This window comes from Pagrus major, chromosome 1 (assembly GCF_040436345.1).
Source record: "Pagrus major chromosome 1, Pma_NU_1.0".
In the NCBI taxonomy this organism is placed as follows: Eukaryota; Metazoa; Chordata; class Actinopteri; order Spariformes; family Sparidae; genus Pagrus; species Pagrus major.
The window spans coordinates 31978018-31998267 of NC_133215.1; the positions used below are offsets into that span (position 1 = coordinate 31978018).

The window sequence follows — 20250 nt, forward strand, 5'->3', positions numbered from 1 at the left end:
TTAATGTGTGTATGTGTTGCTGTAGTTTCTGGGACTGGGAGAAAGGCGAGAGACTGGACTACTTCTACAATGGAAACCCTCGGTACACGCGCATCACAGCCATGGAGTACCTGAATGGACACGACTGTTCATTACTGCTCACCGCAACAGGTTTGAAACACATAGACATGAATACACCCACACAACTAGAGTGAAAACCCTAGTTAGAAATTAGTTAGATGTTCCTCGAGTGAGCAGCTCAAATGCTCACGCCCACCAGCACTGTGCAAATCGCAATGAGACTCATTTGTAGCAGCAACAAGCCTTAAACACTTGACTCTTACCCCAACAAACACAAGCACAAAGCAATCGTGTGTATTCATCATCATTCATCAATAGAACAAAGCAATTACCCTCCATGGCTTTACCTTCATAACCCAGAGGAACTGCAGCCAACCGCTCTGCATTAAAAGACGCACAGAAACACACATTTATTTTGTTTAGTCTTAACAGCGTAACATTAAACTCTGAATGAATGCTGTATTTCATTGCACACCCCCTGAGACCGGGATAAAAGCTTTGGGATTAATAAATTTAAATTCCATCTCATCAAAACGTAATGTGCACTTATTCGGTTTTTCTCAATCAGTCATGCTGTGAAGCATATCAGGGAGGACATTAGTTATAAAAAAAATGTACAGCATTAAAAAAGGTAATACATAGAATGTAAATCAAGTGGAGACTTTTATGGGTAGTTACAGCTCACTCACACGAATGCACGGACATGTTTTATGTTTAGCTCGGTGTCTTAGCCGTGTGTCAGCTCCACTGCTCAGACAGAGCTTGGTAGAGTTAGACACTCGTGCCGCACTTTGTTTCTCACCGACAACACTTTTAAGCAAAGAGCCTTTTAAGATGCTGCTCTGCTTTCTCTGTTGATTAAGTGTGAGTGTGTCCATGGTCAGGTCATGCTGTGCGTTGCATGTTTTCTCTGACTTCAAGGTTTTTATCATTTGAGCAGTTGCACACACACTTCCAAATCTGTTCAGAATTTAAACGAGTGCCGGGTTATTCGTGCATCTCTTTATCCATGTTCCTGTCCTGGTTCTCACTTTTTTACCTCCCGCTCTGTATCTTTCTATCTCTACACCCACCCCTCCCCTCTCTCCAGATGACGGAGCGTTGCGTATCTGGAAGAACTTTGCCGACCAGAAGAACCCAGAGATGGTGACGGCATGGCAGGGCCTTTCCGACATGCTGCCCACTACCAGAGGTCAGCCCTCCGCCAGCGCTCACAGTAAAGATCAACGCTCTATTTTACTATCTGCCCCCCATCCACCCACCCATACAGTACTTCCTGTAGTGACTCACCGACTCACCCACTCACCCACTGTTCACCCCATCCCAGTCTCACTTCCACACTGCCCCACCTACAGAGCAACCAGGTAGGATAGGAGTGTACTATGTTTTCTCATCGTACATTATTGTATTAAAACCTCCAGTTTGGAGTCTTTAAATTTTAATTGCAGAAGATGGGTTTCAGGTAAAAAGCCAGAACTTGGGTACTTTTTCTGGTAAAATGAAGTCCAAGAGGTTAGGTTTCATATTTAGTTCTATGGGAGAATAACATCACTTTTTTTAATAGTATATTCGAAAAGGTAGCCTAACATTATCACAGAAAGTGATAAAGTCAGTAAGCTACCTAAGTAATGTCAGTTAGACAGAGATATCTACCTATAGTGTGTTAATATTAGCTATCATTAGCCAGCCAGCTACCATTCATAACGGACCATGCAAGGCTGTGGCAGCAAAATCCTCAAGTGTGTTGAATTAAGCAAAGGTGGGTTTTATTACTTTTGAATTTAGCTTTTCATTTGTAAAAGGAAGAATGTTATTTCTTCTTAAAGGGTTATTGCCCCATTAAAGTGAGCTGCGAACAAAAGACTAACACTCAAAGAGACCCATGCGCCCTGACGGCTCACCTGGTAGAGTGGGCAGCCAGTGGGTTCAATCCTCTCTCCCCCGTTTCCTGTCACTCTCTAAGCTGTCCTATCAAATAGGGCTAAACCTTAGTTCAAGCTTTAAGAATTCAGTCGCTGAATAAAAGGTGACTCTAACAAGAGTCTTTGGTTGACAGAAACTTCAGCTTGTTATTAGAGATCACCAACCTTAAGAAACCCAGCCAAAGTATTAAGCTTACTCAGAAAATAGCCAAAGGAATGTCTTAACTACCAAAGTTCTGCGCTTAAAGTAACAAACTTTGATTCTGAAATTACCCAGAGAAAGAAAAGAGCAGTGCACAGTGAGTGGTCGTAAGAATCAGATCATTGCTGTCAGCATGTGTGAGCACACCACAGAACAGACCACTAAATCAAGTCCAGGACTGGATGTCACATAAGGTCTTTACAGTAACTGATTATAGGTGATGCAGTTCAGCAGACTTGAACCCTCTTCTTAGATTGTTTGTGCCACATTGGTGTCAGGTTTTGGACTGTGAGTCAGGTGAGTCTGAATTTTAGTTCCATCAGTCACAACTAATGTAACACTGACTTAGATGAGTTGTCAGCCTCACCTGTCTCACCCTGTCATAAATGCCATATCCATCATCTATCTGTCATATCTCAGAAAGTTGGAGGCAAGTTGAACCTGTGGGCTGACAGTCAAATTCATTTTAGTAAAGAACACAAACATCATCATAAAATGCAACAGGTACTTTATTAGTCCCACTCTGCTATGAGAGTAGACCATGCTGTTTGATTATAAATAATCATTTTAAACTTGGAGTGTGGACGTTGGTGGAATAGCTGCCATGTTTACCTTCTGTGTTGACACACTTCCATAATTCGTGAGGTAGAGTTATTCGCAAATATTTGAACCAGGCCTGACACCCACAGCGCACACTTGTCAGAGACATCCACCCACTCCTGTGACGAGCCAGGTTTCCCACTCTTTCTCTTAACTCTCTCCACCGCTCCATGTTTTTCTGCCTGAAGCATTTCTCAGTCATCGATTCTGGGTAGGTGAGGTTTTTAGGGAAACTGACTGCATTAGGGAAGATTGTATGCTACAAATACTTGATAACATCTTTGATAAATGTATTAATTAACCACCACACTTTTGTCTGTATTGAGAAAGTCTCTAATTGATCTGTGACTCTGTGTATTAGCATTAGCGACAACAGTTTTGAGTTGAGTTTTTATCTCTATATCACATCTCTTACAGAATAAGATACACAAGTGGCTAATTGGTATTAACGAGAGCAGAGCTGTCAGGACGAGTGTCAGGCTGACTTGATATCTGTGTAGAGGTGCAGACCACGCAATGGCTGCACATATGTGTCTCCATCATTACAAAGCCACAGAGTCACCAGGGCTCTGTGGGAACCAGCAGAGAGGCGACACACTTAACTAGCATCACTGTCTGCCAGACTCACACGGCACAAATCGCCCTGAGAGGCTCTTCCCCTGCGGAGGACTCTCCCGCAGTGAGCCACAGCCTTGTTTTGACTAAGACTTTAACATTTAATGGTGTGCTTGTTATCCTGGATGTATCGTTAGTGACAGTCACTGTGTGGGTTCTGCGTTGAGACTACAGCGCAGGCATCAATTTTAATATGAACAGCTACACGACTGAGATCGTTCCTCGAAAACTTTTACTGAAGAGTCCAGCTTCAGCTTGTGGTGTTCAAGTAATTTTTAAAGTTAAAAAACATCTGCAGTCCCTCCTCTCCCATACACACACAGTTTTCCCCATTGCATTCCAATATACCACCTCCTGGCCCAGTAACCACTTTAGAGTTATTGCCATCTCTACAAACGTCTTTCAGAAAGAGAACAATAATTATATGCTTTTGTTTTGAAAGTTTTGGATTTTTAGAATCGCCTCAGTGGCATTAATAATGTACAACCCGATGAAATATTACTCAGGTCTTCCTTTTTGCTGCCAAAAACCCTTCTTTACCTCTGTAGGCAGTTGCTACAAGACGTTTCTCAAGGAGACGCTGGCAGATACACACACACCTTCCCATACACACCAGTCCTGCTCAACCTGTCCTCACTCATCCCATCCCCGTTGTCCAATAACATGCTTTTGTGCTGTTTTTCAGCACTGAACCCTCTCTGTAGACTGTCTGCCTGGCTCGGTGTTACTTTGCTGATTCTTTGATATTGTTTTGTGTTTTTCCCCCTGTCTCATGAGGCTGAACAAGGCGGCAAGCAGGTTTTACCGATACGTATACCTCCAGAAGAACAAATCTTGCTATCACACTTCATTACGTGTGATTGAATTAATGGATTTATTTAGTCACGAATAACTCAACCCACTTTAAGTATTTCCATACGTCCTTTTCAGTACTGCCATCGCTCAAACTCTCATTCACATGCACACAACACTCTGAGACCTCTCCAGTCGAGCTTTTTGCCCTGTGGTGAAGGGATTGGGATTCTGTGTCCTGCAGGCTTGGTGGTTGGGGACCCTGTGCAGCCTCCACAGTCCCTGCTTGTAATGCAGAGGCAACAGCTCAGCTCATTCCTCTCTCCCAGTCACTCTCTTTTCTCTCTTTGATCCCGGCATATCAGTGTTAGTCATTTGGGAGACGCCACGCTGGGAAACAGCCACCTTGTTCATCCCTCTGCTGTTTGAATGCATGTGGACTACATTCATGAAGTCATTCTTTTATGTATGTGTGCGATTGTGTGGGTCTGCATGCACCGGGGGGGTCCTTGGCTAATTTGTTGCTTGCTTTGTTGCATACCTGCTCTCCTCCCTCCCTCCCTCCCCTCCCCACCCCCTTCCATCTGCTCCCTCCCCCTGCTCGCAGGTCTGGCCAGAAGGGTCTCCATCTATCTTGACAGGAGTAAGCAAGGAGGTGAGTGCCGCCATTCTTTTCTATACTCCCTCACTCCCAGAGCAAAGGTGCTGCACTAAACAGCCTGCAGCGTGCCTCTTTATTGTTTTCTGTTATTCCTGCGACCATCAACCCATCCCTCATCCCTCCATCTGTCCAGTGATGCTCCATTAATTCATCCCTGGCAGTCAAAAGTCATAAGACTCACTATGAAAGAAGGGACAACGTGTTTCTACAAGTACTACCTGACAAGTTGGACATGCCGATTTTTCTTGCATTTACGAAAGCGTAACATATTTTTGTTCTACAACATAAAATATGTTAGTAAATACCCTACCTGTGAATTAAAAAGCACTTATATGTCTTTAAAAAGGCAGTTGCTAACAAGTTGCTTAATGAGACTACAGAGGTTGGCGGGACATTAAATGTCATCATGCTGAACATCTACTGACCAGTCTGTCTTTACAAGCAGACCTAAGTTGCAAACTATTCTAACTTTATAACTTCATCAATTTATTATAAAGTGTTTATAGAATAGTGTTTTAGGAAGCTTAGTGTTCGTGACGTTGAAGTCATTCAACCATAATGTAATTAATTTATAGTTTAATGTTAGCGTTTTACTTTTTTATACAAAAATCATAAATGTGGTGTTCATCTGTGAAGATTATCTTGCTGAACAAAATGTGTGAATATCACAAACTTGTGTTTGCCACAGAGCTTATTTTCTACAGTAATCCAAAATCCAATGGAAAAATCCCAGAGGCTTTTTGACGAGGGAACCAGGGCGATGCTAACTTCTTGGTTAGCTTACAAAAATATGACAAAATATCATATTCGAAATGAAATAAAAATATCACTGTTTTCTTAGTATTTTGCTGTGATCAGGAAGTCTCTAGGTGTCAGTCTTTGAGCATTTGTGTGTAGACACCAGCTCATAACAACATGAGGTCAGAACTCAACAAAACAATGTAGTGACCAAGTTACAATGCTGTCTCGACTCTTTCATTTCCTCTCGGTCATAAACAGCTGCAGGTCTGAGTGTCTGTTTGACTGAGGGCAGGGCTGTGCCTACACATACGCACAAAGCAGAGAGGCTAACAGCAGACAGGATAATTGCTCTTCTGCAACAAACTATCAGATTTTTTTTTCTTCAATGTTTTATTCTCGTTTACACTACTTACTCTCATCATTCATTCCGTTGCTCTCTCAAACACTGCTGTTCTCTCTCTCTCTCCCTGTCGACCATGGGGGGGAGCAGCCAACTTTGAATGCTGTGTTTACCAACAGTAATGACAAATACTGCATAGTATACCTTTAAGTTACTATTTTTATTTAATGGGGGCAGAGTTACAGCTATAAATTTGTGGTAATTTTGTAACAATAGGTCCTTGATTTCAGACCAAGGTAAACAAAAGCAAGCTACATATATTTAGCTAACATCTAAATTGGGGATCTCTTAAACCAGCTAACTCCTGCTGGCAGATTTAATCAGCTGAAGTATACTAGCTATTTGAATTACAGTTTTATCCGGAAGTCAGTTGAAAACATGTCTCCCCTGGCTGACTTGTTTTCAGGTGACTCATTTTATAATGAGCACCCTGTAAAAGGGATCCTTACTTTGTGCTTAGTTGCTACCTAAGTGATATCATGCTAAAAGAATGAGGCTAAAAGCTAAAACTGTAAGTCTCCAGCAGAAGTTGATGATCCACGAAGAAGACATGTAAATAAAGAAAAACTATTGTTCTTGACTTGCAGTGTAGAGCTACAGTAGCCAGTCTGAATGTTATTAGTGCCATAAGGAAGATTGAAACATCTGACACGTATTTCATTTAAACACAGATCATTTGGCAGTTTAGCTCACATTTTTGTTTTTATTGAATTAAATTTATAACTGTACATTTTCACTTTCAACAGTAGAAAAACATTTGTTCAATGACAAGATCATATGTATCTCAGGTACTGTAATGTTGGCAGGGGTTGTTAAAATGAAAATTTCCACAAATGCAATAAAGAGCTTAACTAATAGGCAAACATTAGCCTAAACTTTTATAGCATCCAGGACCACCTTCCACACAATGGAGATGAACTCCACAGTGGATTTTGCAGGCAAGGTAGCTGGACATGCTAACGTTTACAGCTTACATTATAGCAAATAAAAACACTTTTTACTCCATTCTGTATGTGTTTTTGGCTTTGGAAAGAACAAAAAGACATCACCCCAACTAAATGCTGATTACTACTCTTACTGCAACACCCTGCCCACCACTTCAACATTTGGAGAAATCCAAAGCTTGACAGACCAGCTGTGCTTAGTTATGTTAGCTTAGCTTACAGTTGTTATTTGGAGGTGGTGTTTAGCTAACTGTCTGTTGGAGAGCAAATTTGCACAGTTTGGTATTTGGCTGAAATCTACATACAAAACTTCATGTAAATAGACTGTTATTTAAAGAATGAGAAATAGCTTTTGCCTTTGGTGCAGCTGAACTCTCTCTTCAAACAGGCACTGTCCCTATTTCAGATTTCTTTTGGCCCCAAACATGTTAGTGTTTAATTGGGAGCATGTTGGTGCTGTGTGATTTTAATATCATAAAGCCACCCAGACCATCTCGCCGGAGGGATTAGCCTGATAAACTCCAGAGGATCCAGTGAAATTAGGGGACCTTTGCTGGCACAGACTGTAAAAACTATTCCTGCGGCTGCTGCACAGTACACAGACTTCACATCTCTGAAGATTAGATTGAGAGCCGATCTTATTAAGCTCTGATCCACATGCAGTTAATGTTTCAACTTTTCTCCCTCTTCATTTACCTCTGTCTCCTCCCTCTGCTCATTCCCACCCCTGCAGTTGCAGGGATGTTTTCTTCATATGTTATCCTTTTCTTTGTCACTTTTCTTTTGGCTGCATAAGTGAAAGTAGGGCAGCCCTATCCTCTTTGGCTTTAGGGAGGCACACGCTGTGTCCTGCTCTACATTTAGCTCCACTGCTCGGTGCCTTGTTAACACTGGGGCTCTGGGAACTTGCTAAATCCAGAAACGAGGCTCTGTGTGGAGTTGGAGAGAGGCACATGACTTGGAAGTTTGAGGAAAATGACACAAAAAGCCTCCAGGCTGACTCACTTCTTTTGTCCGCAGCCTTTAATTGGAAGCAAAGCAAGGGCTATACTGCAGGTCAAGAAAAACATCAAGATGACAGAAACTTCTTTTTCTAAATGTTGTGAAAGTGCAATTATAGCCGGAAGGCAGTTGACTTAAACCAATAGGTCATTTTCGGAAACCAGCAGTTGCAGATTGTTATCCATTACATAAAAACATGGGTCAAAGAATATGTTTGTTGTTATAGAAAGGAATTGTTGAAAACACAATGTGTATGTGCACACCACTTTTTAATGTTAAAAAGTGAAGTTCAATAAGATTATGCCTCACAAGTTGAGCTTCTCCTCCATCTTTGACTCCTCCGTCACAATGTCCCTGAATTATGTAAAATGATTTAAGGAATTAGTGTTAGTCTGCTGTCCAAAATAATCAGGTCAGCAAGTGCTGATGTCATGTAGGTTATGCCTCATTTTCTAAGGTCCTTGCGAGGTCAAAGCCTTTTACCTCCCCAAATGCCATTCCTCAGCCTCCAAAGTTTAAACAAATGCCAGTCAGAGCATTCCCATGGATAACGTCACCTTCTATTAGAGGCACACGCATGCTGGGCAAGTCCCGGGTAATCCTGGGGAAGCGTTATAAGTGCAGTCCTGGAGGACCTTTTCAAAGCAAACACGATGAAGGGAAGAGAGGGGGAAAACGCTGAGCGAGAGAAGAACCAAGAAGGCACTGGTTTAATGAGCTGCAGTGTGTGGGAGAGCTAGTCCATCACTGGAGATAATGGTGCAGAATAAGAATGCAGACGAAGGCGCCTTCTCTAGAGAGAGAGAGGGGGGAATGAAACAAAGATATTTCTGCAAAGGAATAGATTAATATATCACAAATTAGAGGATTTTGTTGGCACACTGGCACAGGAACAAGATGATCTACAACTGTTGGCAGCCTAGCCGTTAGTGGTGTTTAAAGTAGCATCTTCCCCACCCTGCTGAAGATTCAATGAGGGAAAGGCATTCTGCTAAAAATATCATTGCAATTTTTGAGATCATTATTTAGGGAGAACGTTTGATCTCAAGCAGTAAGAAGAGAAAGAAACTAGGCTTTAAGAGAACATAGATCGTAGCTATCTATACCTCCACCTCTGTAAGGTGATAGGATTTACAGCTGAGGAAACATTGCCCACACTCCTTTGCACCTGCTCTTCCTTCTCACATCTCTGTTCTCCATGTCTGTATTGATTTCTGTGTGGGTTACTAAGACCTGCTGAGGCCCACATTGGTTCCCTGTAAGGCAGACTTTTAACCTGTTTTGAGCAGCTGAGTTTTGACCATAAGAGACAAAACTCAAGGGTCAGATTGAAGCTTGCAGAGCGACCTCTGACCCCATGAACTCGTGGCAAAGTTTTTTGATTTGACTCAGAGAGAATATAGATGCCTGGAGTGGGGACGACTAAGAAAAAATGTGGGATGAAGTGAGTTTGGGGTGAGTGGAAGGGACCAGCTAGATGGAGAGCCAGAGGGATTGATAGAAGGGATGGGAAGACAAATGGAAAGGCTGAACTGGGCTGAGGAGGCAGCTACCCTGGTTTACTGTCAACTGGTATGTGCTAATTTAAAGGCCACACTGTCAGATTGTCAGACAGATTATCTAGACCACACTCACTGTGGGTTTGACAGGGTTGTTTTAGGATTTTCACATTATTGAAAGTATGATTTATTGTCCTTCTACTCCTCTTTATCTGATATTTTTCAGTCTGACATTCTGAACACACAAACCAAGAAGTCACATATCAGCATTATCCTTCTAGTTGAGGCCCTGTCTAAGAACTTCATTATTACCTCCGCCAAGGAGGCTCTGTTTTCATCCATGTATGATGGATCGATGTTTACATGTCACCTCATCCTAAATTAGTTATTTTAATCAAAGCGCCACACAGCAAACATGGGGGAGGTGGTGTTCCAGAACAGAAAAACTGGACCCATTGTACTGAGTGGAAGGAACAGGGGGGTCTATAGGGCCCAAGCATCTTATCTTTGCTCCAGGGGGCCCTAGCAAGTCAATCCAGCAGTGCTTAAAATAGAAACCAAACCACAAAGAGAGTTAGACCATAGCAGCGCTTAGTCTGGTGGCGATCTTCTCTCATACACATTATGTTGAATCCACGAAGGATTTCTCATCAGCGGCGAAGGCAGGGAAAATTGACAATGCACGAAGAGGGATCAAACTGAATCTAAATCTTAGGAAGGTTTGTTGGCATGTGTGCTCCATATTTTAGAGGAAATACATGCACACGCCTTTGTGTGTTGGAGAATCTTCCGCAAGTGCAACCCCCCTCATTGTAACCCAGATTTCCTCATCGCTGAGCTGCCAGCTTCAAAGGGAATGCCTCCTCTGTTCTCAGAGCCTCTGAAATGAGCCAGCATGTCCCCGCATGCAACAGTGAACGTGTCGCTGACTGAGCCAGGTTTTCCCTACGTGCTATCCCCCCACGTGTTCCCACACTAGGTTTAAATCGTGACGCCTTCGCAAGCTGGATGACGTCACAGCGTAGGATCTAATGCCACACATGGGGCTGGGGGTATTTTCTGACAACACAAGCCAAGCGGAGCAGTAGAAAGTCCTGTCACAGATGGTTCAGTTGAAGAAAGTTAATCTAAGTCACGACTCAAAAATAAGCCACACAGAGAAGATGAGAAGTGTGAGAGGATCACAAATGATGCACATGTTCACTATTGTCCTGCAGGGCCAGAGGAGTGCAAAGTAATGGAGCCCTTATCCTTGGTTATTGATTGTGAAAAAACTAGGAGGAGGAAGTGACTAAGAAAGAAAAGAGGGAGGAAAGGGAGGGAGTGAAGCATGGTGTGATGAGTTTCAAGGGGAGGGAAAGAATGCTGTTTCTGTATTGTCTGTGGTAAAAGCATCCTTGTGAGAGAAAGATGGAGCGTGTTTTCATCTGCAGAATCCCCACCTGCCTTTCTTATCCCTTCTACTCCATCATACAGACTTCCATTATCAAAAGAGCATCTGCACTCTTGTGGGAAATGTGGTTCTCCCAATGCTGCTGATGGTTTGGTTAAGTCATACTTTACCATTTGTGTAGCTACCAGTATCCAAACAACATCCTTTTTCTTATTGGCAAAATTATTGGAAGCTTTCAACAGTTTTCAACATGATTCTGACTATGAGCTGCAACATCCCTGGCTTGTGTCAGGCTAAGGACCTTTCTCCCATATCATTCTCCATGTCTCTCCCCTCAATTCCTATTGGCTGTCAACAAAGGTATAGAACGGGGAAAAAAATACTTTAAAAGGGAAGAAGTCTTAGAAGAAAAGGTAGATACATGAAAGCAACGGGACTTATGATGACTTTGGCAAACAACTATTCCCAAGGCTTTCAACTGTCTTTAAAGACGACGATATACCTCTGAAAGCTTCGGAAAAAAGATAATAAGTGGATTTCTTTAGTAATTCATTATTAATACATTTAGGATCAGTGTTGCAGAAGGTACTCAAGTTAATGATATCATGTTAAAATATTACTTACTGAAAGTGAAGGTCACCCATACAAATATAGTACTTAACTGAAAGTCTCAAAGTATCTGATATTAAATGCACTTTAGTACCAAAAGTAATTTTCTGGCAATAAATGTACATAAATGGGAACTTTGATTTTGATTTGACCGATTTTCAAGCGACTTTGTCTCACCACAGTGTTGGTAGTATGTGCAAATGAACAATGTTCTTTCCACTTGTCTGCACCCACAGCCCCCCACTCTTTTGTTTTTTAGGGCTGTTGTATCAACTACAGATTGTTGTTCTGCGTTCTGTACATGTTCATCCCCAGATACAAAGAGTGTAGTCTGAGAGAGAAAGCCATCACTTCCCCCCCCCCCCCTCTCTCGGACCGAGTGAGGGCTGTTTCACTAAACTCCGACCAAACTGTCTAAACGAGGCAGTTCTGATTAACTATAAACTATGATACAGTTAATACACTTTACACTTTTTATCGCCTTAATTGTTTTCAGAATCAAATATGAACCAACATCCTGTTCATTGTGTATTTCTCTCCTAAAATGTTTTCATAAACATATTTTAGTGTACTGTTTAGATGTAATACGATATTCTTTGCTACCACCTCGCCACCTTACCTTACCTGCCCGATTGTCAAACAGTTTGTTTGCCTGCTGCTGGTCTTCCCCAAACAATCTCTCCTTAAAGGCATTCACAGTGTTGCACTCTGTAGTACTATACAGACCAAACTTATTGAGTAAAAGGCAAAGTTCAAGTGAAAAGCTCAAATGCTGCTTGCATTCCCACCTGGCCAGTTGCTACATGAGATGGGTGTTACTGTGTGAAAAAGTTACAGACATTGGGACATCAGAAAGGTGTAACGCTGCTCTCAGATCCAACAGGCACTTTGCTTGAAGCATACTGACGCCTCAAGGCGGCAACCACAGGCCTCTGCCACGCATGACTGAGCCAGCAGGGCAAGTGTGGCTGACATGGCACTGCTCACTTGATTCCTGCTGTGACTGCCAGCATATGAAGAGTCTTGCTGTCTTCGTCTTCTTCCCTCCCCGCTTTCTCACTCGAGTGGCATTTGACTCATCTGAGCCAGAATCTGCTGACGGGCTCAGTTCCAGGGTCAGTGTTTGCATCTCCCAGTGGTCCTCTTGTTGGGAAGGATGCAGAACGCTAAACCACGCTTCCATCTGCATGAGGTTCATGTTTATTCACCCAGAAATCTGGAGCTTTTATCCAAAACACTGTTGTGACTGTTTGATATACAACTTTATAACTTAATACAAAATTGTATTAAATGACATAAAGAGTTGTTGCTTGTGCACCTGCAGAAATCATCTGGGGGGTTTGGGGTATTTATTAGTTACACAGGGGTTCAGGTAGCTGCTCTAATCTTTCCTTTGACTTGCTACATGTGGCAGCAAGAGCCTTCTCAAATCTCCAACAGATTGTGCGTGTTGTGTTTTAGGGGGATTAACACATGCTCAGTGTGTTTAACAGCTGTGTTTGTGTGAGGGTTCACTAATAAATTAAATTAACTCTGTTCAAAAAATAAATTAAAACTGCAGTTCACATATTGTGTACAAATTATTTTAGTAATTTAATATTTTGTAGTCGTATGTCAGATATTAGACGCCCTTTGAAACTTTTTTCAGCGTTAATTGTGATTAAAAGTCGCCTTCTGTTTGTTTTAAGTGAATGATGTGACGTCAGTCTGGATGTATGAGTCCATCAACAACAGACTGTACTGGTGTATGTGTACACATGTTGATGCATGTTTTCTTTGTATGCCTGCTCTGTATCATAACTGCTTGTCATCTTGCGTCGTAGGTGCAGGTATGGTTGTCGACTGGGAGCAAGAGACAGGTCTCCTCATGACGTCTGGAGATGTCCGAGTCATTAGGATCTGGGACACTGACAGAGAGATGAAGGTCCAGGTACTCATGATGCAGCATGCATTTGTTTTCCCTCTCTCTATTTTTTTTTTTTTTTGGCTCAAGAAATACATTTTGTAGCTATTTACTAGCTGGTGTGAAACTTGCCATTCAGGTCTCTGAAGTCTGTTACTAAAGATTGTCTTGTTCACATCTTATGTTTTGATAGATTAATCATATTAAATGGATGCTTTAACAAATTGTTATGAGGCTGCAGTCTGGGAAGTTGCAGAATTGGTTGGAATGTGTTAGCGATGGGTTGCTATCGACCTTTGTTCTAGTTAGATCTTTCCAGTTATCGTTCTCCTTCGGGTTTGATGTCTTTTGTTTTCTGTAAAGATCATCCTGAATGTATTATTTTGAAGGAGAAGTCATCATATAATCACCTACAGTTCTCATTAAAGCGTTGGATTACATCCAGGTTCTGTTTCCAAAACGTTGTAGTTAAAATCAGTGAAATTATTGGCAAATAGTGAATGTATGACCCATTTCACAGCATTACTGAATCTGTCCCTGACAGAGTAATGAATTTGTAGAACAGACTATAGTCACACAGCGGCCATTTTCCTCTGATGTCAGGCTCAGGTTGGAAGCTCAAATGCTAAGATAATGTTACGTTGCTGTGTTCCAGGTTGCAAGACGTATAAACGTAAGGAATCTGACAAACTGTTATCATTATACTGCTTCCAGATTGATCAGCAACCGTAAAGAAAATGGATTGTGAAAATATTGAGGGCCATTTTTGAAGACAAAACAACATTTCTGATAACCCATTAGCCAACATTAGAATCCTAACCACTTCCTAGCCAGCATTAAACTTACATTACATCCAGATTCTTTCACTTCCAGGTTTAAATAAATGTGTTAATGCATTATGATATTTTGAAATTAATTAACGCCTTTCCTATTATCGGGAACACTATCAAATAGAAATGTTAGGTAGGAAGTGGTTGAATGCTAACATTAACTATTGTCTACCAGTAGCTGATGGGTCATCAAATATGTTATATGGCCTAGCTAGGCCTAACACCTCAGAGGCTGTGTGTGAAGCAGCATCCTGAATCTATGTGAGAACACTTAAAGTTGCATTTGTCTAGACAGCGACCGAAACAGTACCTGTAAATGTTTAGGTGAAGCTATTCACATTTTGACTTCATGTTCACAGTCTATGATGCTCATGCTGTTGTGTGTATTAGAAAAACTAATAGAAACCTGTAGCAGAGCCAGAACCATTACTGTGGTTTCCACTTCTTTTTTTTTCTTGGTTTTACACATCTAATGGTCCTCAGTGTGCTAATCATTGTCTTGATGGATGGACTTAATACAAGTACAAATGGCCCAGCCTCGCCTGTGGCTGCATATTGATGCTCGGTCCAACTTCAAATGAGCCAACAGTCGACAGAGCACATGATTAATGATTTTAAAAGAAGGTTTAGTGTGAAATGAGCGCTGTAATGACAGTGATAACATGGTAGGCTTCTTTACAAACCTTTAATGGTGATTTGTGTGTTTGCTTGTGTCCACCAGGACATCCCAACAGGAGCGGATAGCTGTGTGACCAGCCTGTCCTGTGATTCCCAGCGTTCGCTCATCGTTGCCGGCCTGGGTGATGGATCTGTACGTGTATTCGACAGGAGGATGGGTCCAAATGAATGGTAAAACACACACACTCCAATGTCTTCCATGCAACCTCTGACCTCGTTTCTTTCTTATCACAGAGAATGTTAAAGTTAACAATGATTACCCAGCTCCTTTTTCTTTTACCGTCTCACCATTATTCAAATACATTCAAGAACACACACAACTGTTTCTGTGAGCATTAACTCCTACAGACTCCTACATTATTCACTTCTCTAATCTATATTTATTGCATATAATGTGCTGTAAATCTCCCTTTGGGGGTTCCACCTCTTTTAATGGACCCTGGTGGCACCACATCGCCCCAGTTGGTTAAACATTATTTTAATTTCAGTCCCAAAGAGGGAAAACAAAGCAGTTAAACCATGAAGTGGCCCATAAATCTTTAAGTAAAGCTAATTTAATACTTCTCCTCAGGCATGGAGTTACATCTTTCAGCAGCTATGTTGCTTCCCCTGAGATTAGTGCAGGACCAGTTGACAGCACATACAGGTCATGTTTGGAATATTCTTAATGATATGTTTTATGTTTCAATGTGTGCAGCAGTGTACAAATTGTATTTTTATACTTTGAGTCTAAAAATGACTGTAAAACCTGAACTTTTGTCTCCCCCATCTGGCAGTGAAAATAATTACACAATCACTGTTTAAGTGCTTATGACACCACAGGCTCTGCCGTGTTCCTGGTTGCTGTAGCCTACTCCATCACTACAGTTGCCCCTCAGCTCTGCTTAACCAGTCTTTTCTAGTTGATGTAAAAACACATCATGCAGGAAAATGGCCACAGAGGCATAATATAATAATATGCAGCTGTTGCCATTGTCAGTTGCTGTTTAAAAACAAACCATTCAAAGATGGCCCCCTTCTCCCCGGCTCAAGTAGACTGAGAAAATGGGGGAATGCAGAGAGGGAGTGGAGTCAGCAAGAAGCAGTGAATTAGAGAAACAAAACATTATTTTCTGGTTGTTTCTCTGTGGTTATGTTCAAAGTATCAGAAACATGCACACACCTGCGCACAACCCAGTAAGAGTAGCCGCATGGCTGGATTTTGTGTGAATTCAGCCGAAAGCGTAGTTTACATTCTGTCTGCTCTTCGCCTCTCTGCTTGTGTGTGTGTGTGTAGCCCCACCCTTGGTCAAACAGACACGCAGACTTGCAGCTCATGACACAGACAGAGCCAAGGAGAGAGACGGGAAGGCGATGTAACCTGGTTGCTACGTTTTTAAAGAGTTCCAACCACGTGCTGTTATTGATGGGGGCTACACAGCACTGTTCACAGCAAAATACTTAGAAAATAAGAAAATACAGGCAGAGAGCAGCATCTCTGCACATACAGACACGACCACACACTTTTACTGGGTCATGAGTGATGAATGAGAGGGAATATTTTTGTACGAGTCTACACGTTGTTTTTTGTAGGAAAATCCTGCATATCATACCTTTTAAGACTCTGGAGTATAGAAGGCCATCTTACGAGTTTACACAAACAATCAGCTTTGTTTTGCTCTGTCTGGCATCTGTTCTGTAGACATATCTACAGTTTCACAAAGACCATGAGAGATATAAACTCATAGAGCAGTCGTCATTATGCCCTTATCCAGACCTTAACGTTTATACAGGGTACGTATGACATCGACATCCTATCGTATGAAGACAGAATGTCTTGGGAGAGAAAGTAACTGCCAGTGATCGGCTTAATTAGCATTGTGTGAACTCTTTTGGCATGGGCTTGAATGTAACACACCTTCATTTATATGTACAAGTCCCGCACTGCATGATAGATTGTTTTAAATTCAAGATATTTCTACCTCTTGTACTTCATGTATTCAGGACTGGTAGAAACAAGTCAAATTTGATGTTTTCACCAAGTGTTTTTTTTTTTTTTTTCCTTGAAATTTAGGGAGACCAAACACACTTCCTGACACACCTGTTGTCACAATGTATTCGACCAAGTTTAATAGAGTGCATTATGGGAAGTGGTTAATTCAGATACAGCTCAGTTCTGAAAAGATAGTCCTAGTGTTTTGGTTTTCAGCTGGAATGCTGTCTCAGTCTCTCCAGGAGGGTTGTTGCTTTTTTGAGTCATGGTCCCATGGTGCCACCCAGTGGTTCTTCATCTACATTACATGTTACAGCAAAAAGAGTTCTGCCCGTGTGTTTTATACTGCTGTCATATGTTTGCTGGAGGTTTCTTGTACTAAATAAAAAAGTAATCCCCTATTACACATGACATATGAGAGGATATTCTTTAGCATATACACACAGGTTCCAACAATGCACTACACGCAACTTTGATTAGATTGTTGTGTGTCCTCAGATTTTACCATTTTGGTCGAGCAGTTTTGACATTATTTTTAAAGTAATTATCCATATCCTATCCATAATACTTGGTTTATCTGCTCATTACAGCAAAGAAATGATAATAATAATTCTACTCATGTTAGATTAAAACTCAAGATAAATCTGCTGTTTCAATGAATTTCCAGAAGCACATTTTGTATTTTGTTGAATATTTTGAAAATTAATGTCAGTATCGATGCCGGGCTTGGCAGTACTATATATAGGAATATGTTGTGCCAGTAAAGCCCTTTGAATTAGATACGTCTTGACAAGGGCCACTACCTTGCAGCCTGAAATTGGAGGACAATCTACATTTTTCACTATGAATGTAAGAAATGTATGTTTGTCTGTACAAATGAGGGTGTACAACATGGGATTGTCGAGACTCTATTTTTCCTTTTTTTCCTCCTTTTTTAACTTTCCTCAGTTTGTTTTGTTGTCATTAATGTTCCTCAGTTTTTCACTTCCTTATTGAATGTCAAAGGATTCTTTAAATATATGTCCTTTGGCTTTATAACTGTTGTGTGTAACTGTGTTTTAAGCTTTGAGCTGATGATTTCACAGTCTTACAGCGCTGGTGTTTCCTGTCAGGTTGACATGAAGAAGCACACAGTTAAATGCCACCTTTACTGACATTTGTTCTGTCTTTTGTGCAGCCGGGTGATGACTTACAGGGAGCATGGTGCCTGGGTAGTCAAAGCTCATCTACAGAAGGAGACAGACGGACACATTATCAGCGTCAGGTACTCTCTTGCTTTGTCTCTTAAGATTTACACAACAACTTTTTTTTGTTCTGGTTGCCTGTACTGACTTACTGACTGACTTACTCCCTACCAGTGTTAACGGAGACGTTCGTTTCTTTGAACCACGGACTCCAGACTCCATCAACGTGCTGCAGACAGTGAAGGGGTTGACAGCCCTGGACATCCACCCACAGGCCAACCTGTTTGCCTGGTGAGACCATACTTCAATCTCTGTCTTCCTTACTTTGTTCCATATGTCTAAATAAGGATGGTTAAAAAAACATGTTCTCTGTATTTAAGTTGAGTTGACAAACAAGCAAAGTTTAACTGGACAAAACACCTGAAATCCATCCAGAAGGTTAAATTTGACCACAAAAGAAATCCAGTGCAGCACACACAGCAGCTCATGATGGATGTGATGTTTAAAGCTGAGACATCCTGCCACTGTTTGCTCCTCTCACTCTGTCTGTTTTATCTTCTGCCCACCAGTGGATCAATGAACCAGTTCATAGCTGTCTACAATGCTAACGGCGATGTGATCAGCAACATAAAGTACTATGATGGCTTCATGGGACAAAGGATTGGGGCCATCAGCTGTTTAGCCTTCCATCCTTACTGGGTAAAGTATCACTTATTTGTCTCTGACCACGGTGTTCATGCAGTCATACGTCAGGGCCAGTCGTTCGCAAATATTTCGGAATTGCTCACAATTGAGTGGAATTTGGGTGGTTTAATCTATAAATTACACATGATAATGTAAAAATTGACTATGTGTAGTATGAGGAACATAAAATGGAAATACTCAATTTCAGTACTTCAAAATTCCACTTAAGTATAGAATTTAAAGCTGCACTAAATGATATATTATTAATAACATATAATGGGAAGAACAATGGAACAAAATACTGTGTGATCATCGATTATAATCTAACTCTGCAATTTCCTGCAGCTCTACACAGCTTTTTAGACTTTTCTTTCTCATCATTTTTGATTTTTTGGCCCGCTACTCCACTCTCATCAAACTTGTTTTCAGCAATAGATGTCAGCACCAAACAGCTGACAGACAAAGTTAGCATCTAGCTGGTTAACATAGTGGAGCATTCATAAGCTGAAGATCCAGATACTTTTCTCAGGAGTTGGTGAAGCAGAGCTAAAAAGAGAGAAAATACTGGACTTACAGGTGGTCAGAAACACAACTCCAAATGAAGGCTAATGTTGCTTGTCTTGGATGTGTTAATATGCATTTTTTTCTGTCAGGTTTGCTATATGATTTTCATACGGTAATAATACTGTATGTCGGTGTTGTGTTTAGTTATATCCACTACTCCCAAGTAAAAAAAAAAAATGCTGCTTTAAAATAAATATACTGGGTGACTTTACCAACCCATATCATCGTGTTACAAAGGTTAATTTCTTCAGAACTTTAGAAGCAACTAATTAATATACTCCCATTAACATGGATCCACCAGTCTCTCTGTACAGCTTCATTAGGAAGATGCTAGCAAGCACAAATTAAGTACACAAGTGCATTTCTGAGAAGAATGTCATGAAAATCTTGCCCTATAGCTTCACGGACAACACCAGCCACAAAGTATAACATCTTTTGCAAATCAGTATCTTTTTATCATGCCGGCATTATTGTTCATCCGTAAATCTTGCTCTCTAAATACATCGTTATTGCCGTCTTCAGTTGTTAGCTGTTAGCACACCTTGACCCCACTTCTATGTATGTATGACCCGAGACACCAGAATTCTCATGTCCTCTGAATGATGTTGTGGAATTTCGGCTCGCCTGACCATTCAGGAGAGATGAAGAAGACTCAGAGGCACCAGTGACTTAAGTTGAAGTAGTTTATACAAACTTGATCAAGGAGGAACAACATAACAACACATCTGTGTGCCCAGTGTAATGCCAAGTCATTCCTCCTGAACCTTCTCCAGTTTCAGGTTATATCTACAGCTCAGGAAGCATCTCTCCAATACATGGTTATCTGTTTAACAACAAGGAAGGGAAAAGTTTACTGCATGAGCTTCTCACCTCTGGTCAAGTGAGGAATACAAAGAGAATAGATAGACCGAAGGCCATCTTACAGGTTTACACAAACAATCAGCTTTGTTTTGCTCTGTCTGGCATCTGTTCTATAGACATATCTACAGTTTCAC

General features: G+C 41.3%; 1 protein-coding gene across 6 annotated transcripts in view; it reads left to right on the forward strand.

Annotated features, from left to right (window-relative positions):
• The window catches only part of rptor (regulatory associated protein of MTOR, complex 1), a 193877-nt gene that overhangs the window by 170344 nt on the left and 3283 nt on the right, over window positions 1–20250 (forward strand). For 2 of the 6 annotated variants that reach the window (XM_073474586.1, XM_073474602.1), the window contains exons 28-35: window positions 26–150; window positions 1151–1276; window positions 4799–4846; window positions 13264–13370; window positions 14895–15022; window positions 18001–18087; window positions 18182–18298; window positions 18577–18706. In XM_073474586.1, the coding sequence (XP_073330687.1) occupies window positions 26–150; window positions 1151–1276; window positions 4799–4846; window positions 13264–13370; window positions 14895–15022; window positions 18001–18087; window positions 18182–18298; window positions 18577–18706 (868 nt within the window). The remainder of the gene's footprint in view (window positions 1–25; window positions 151–1150; window positions 1277–4798; window positions 4847–13263; window positions 13371–14894; window positions 15023–18000; window positions 18088–18181; window positions 18299–18576; window positions 18707–20250) is intronic. The other 4 variants (XM_073474594.1, XM_073474621.1, XM_073474612.1 and 1 more) reach the window with 2 other exon arrangements.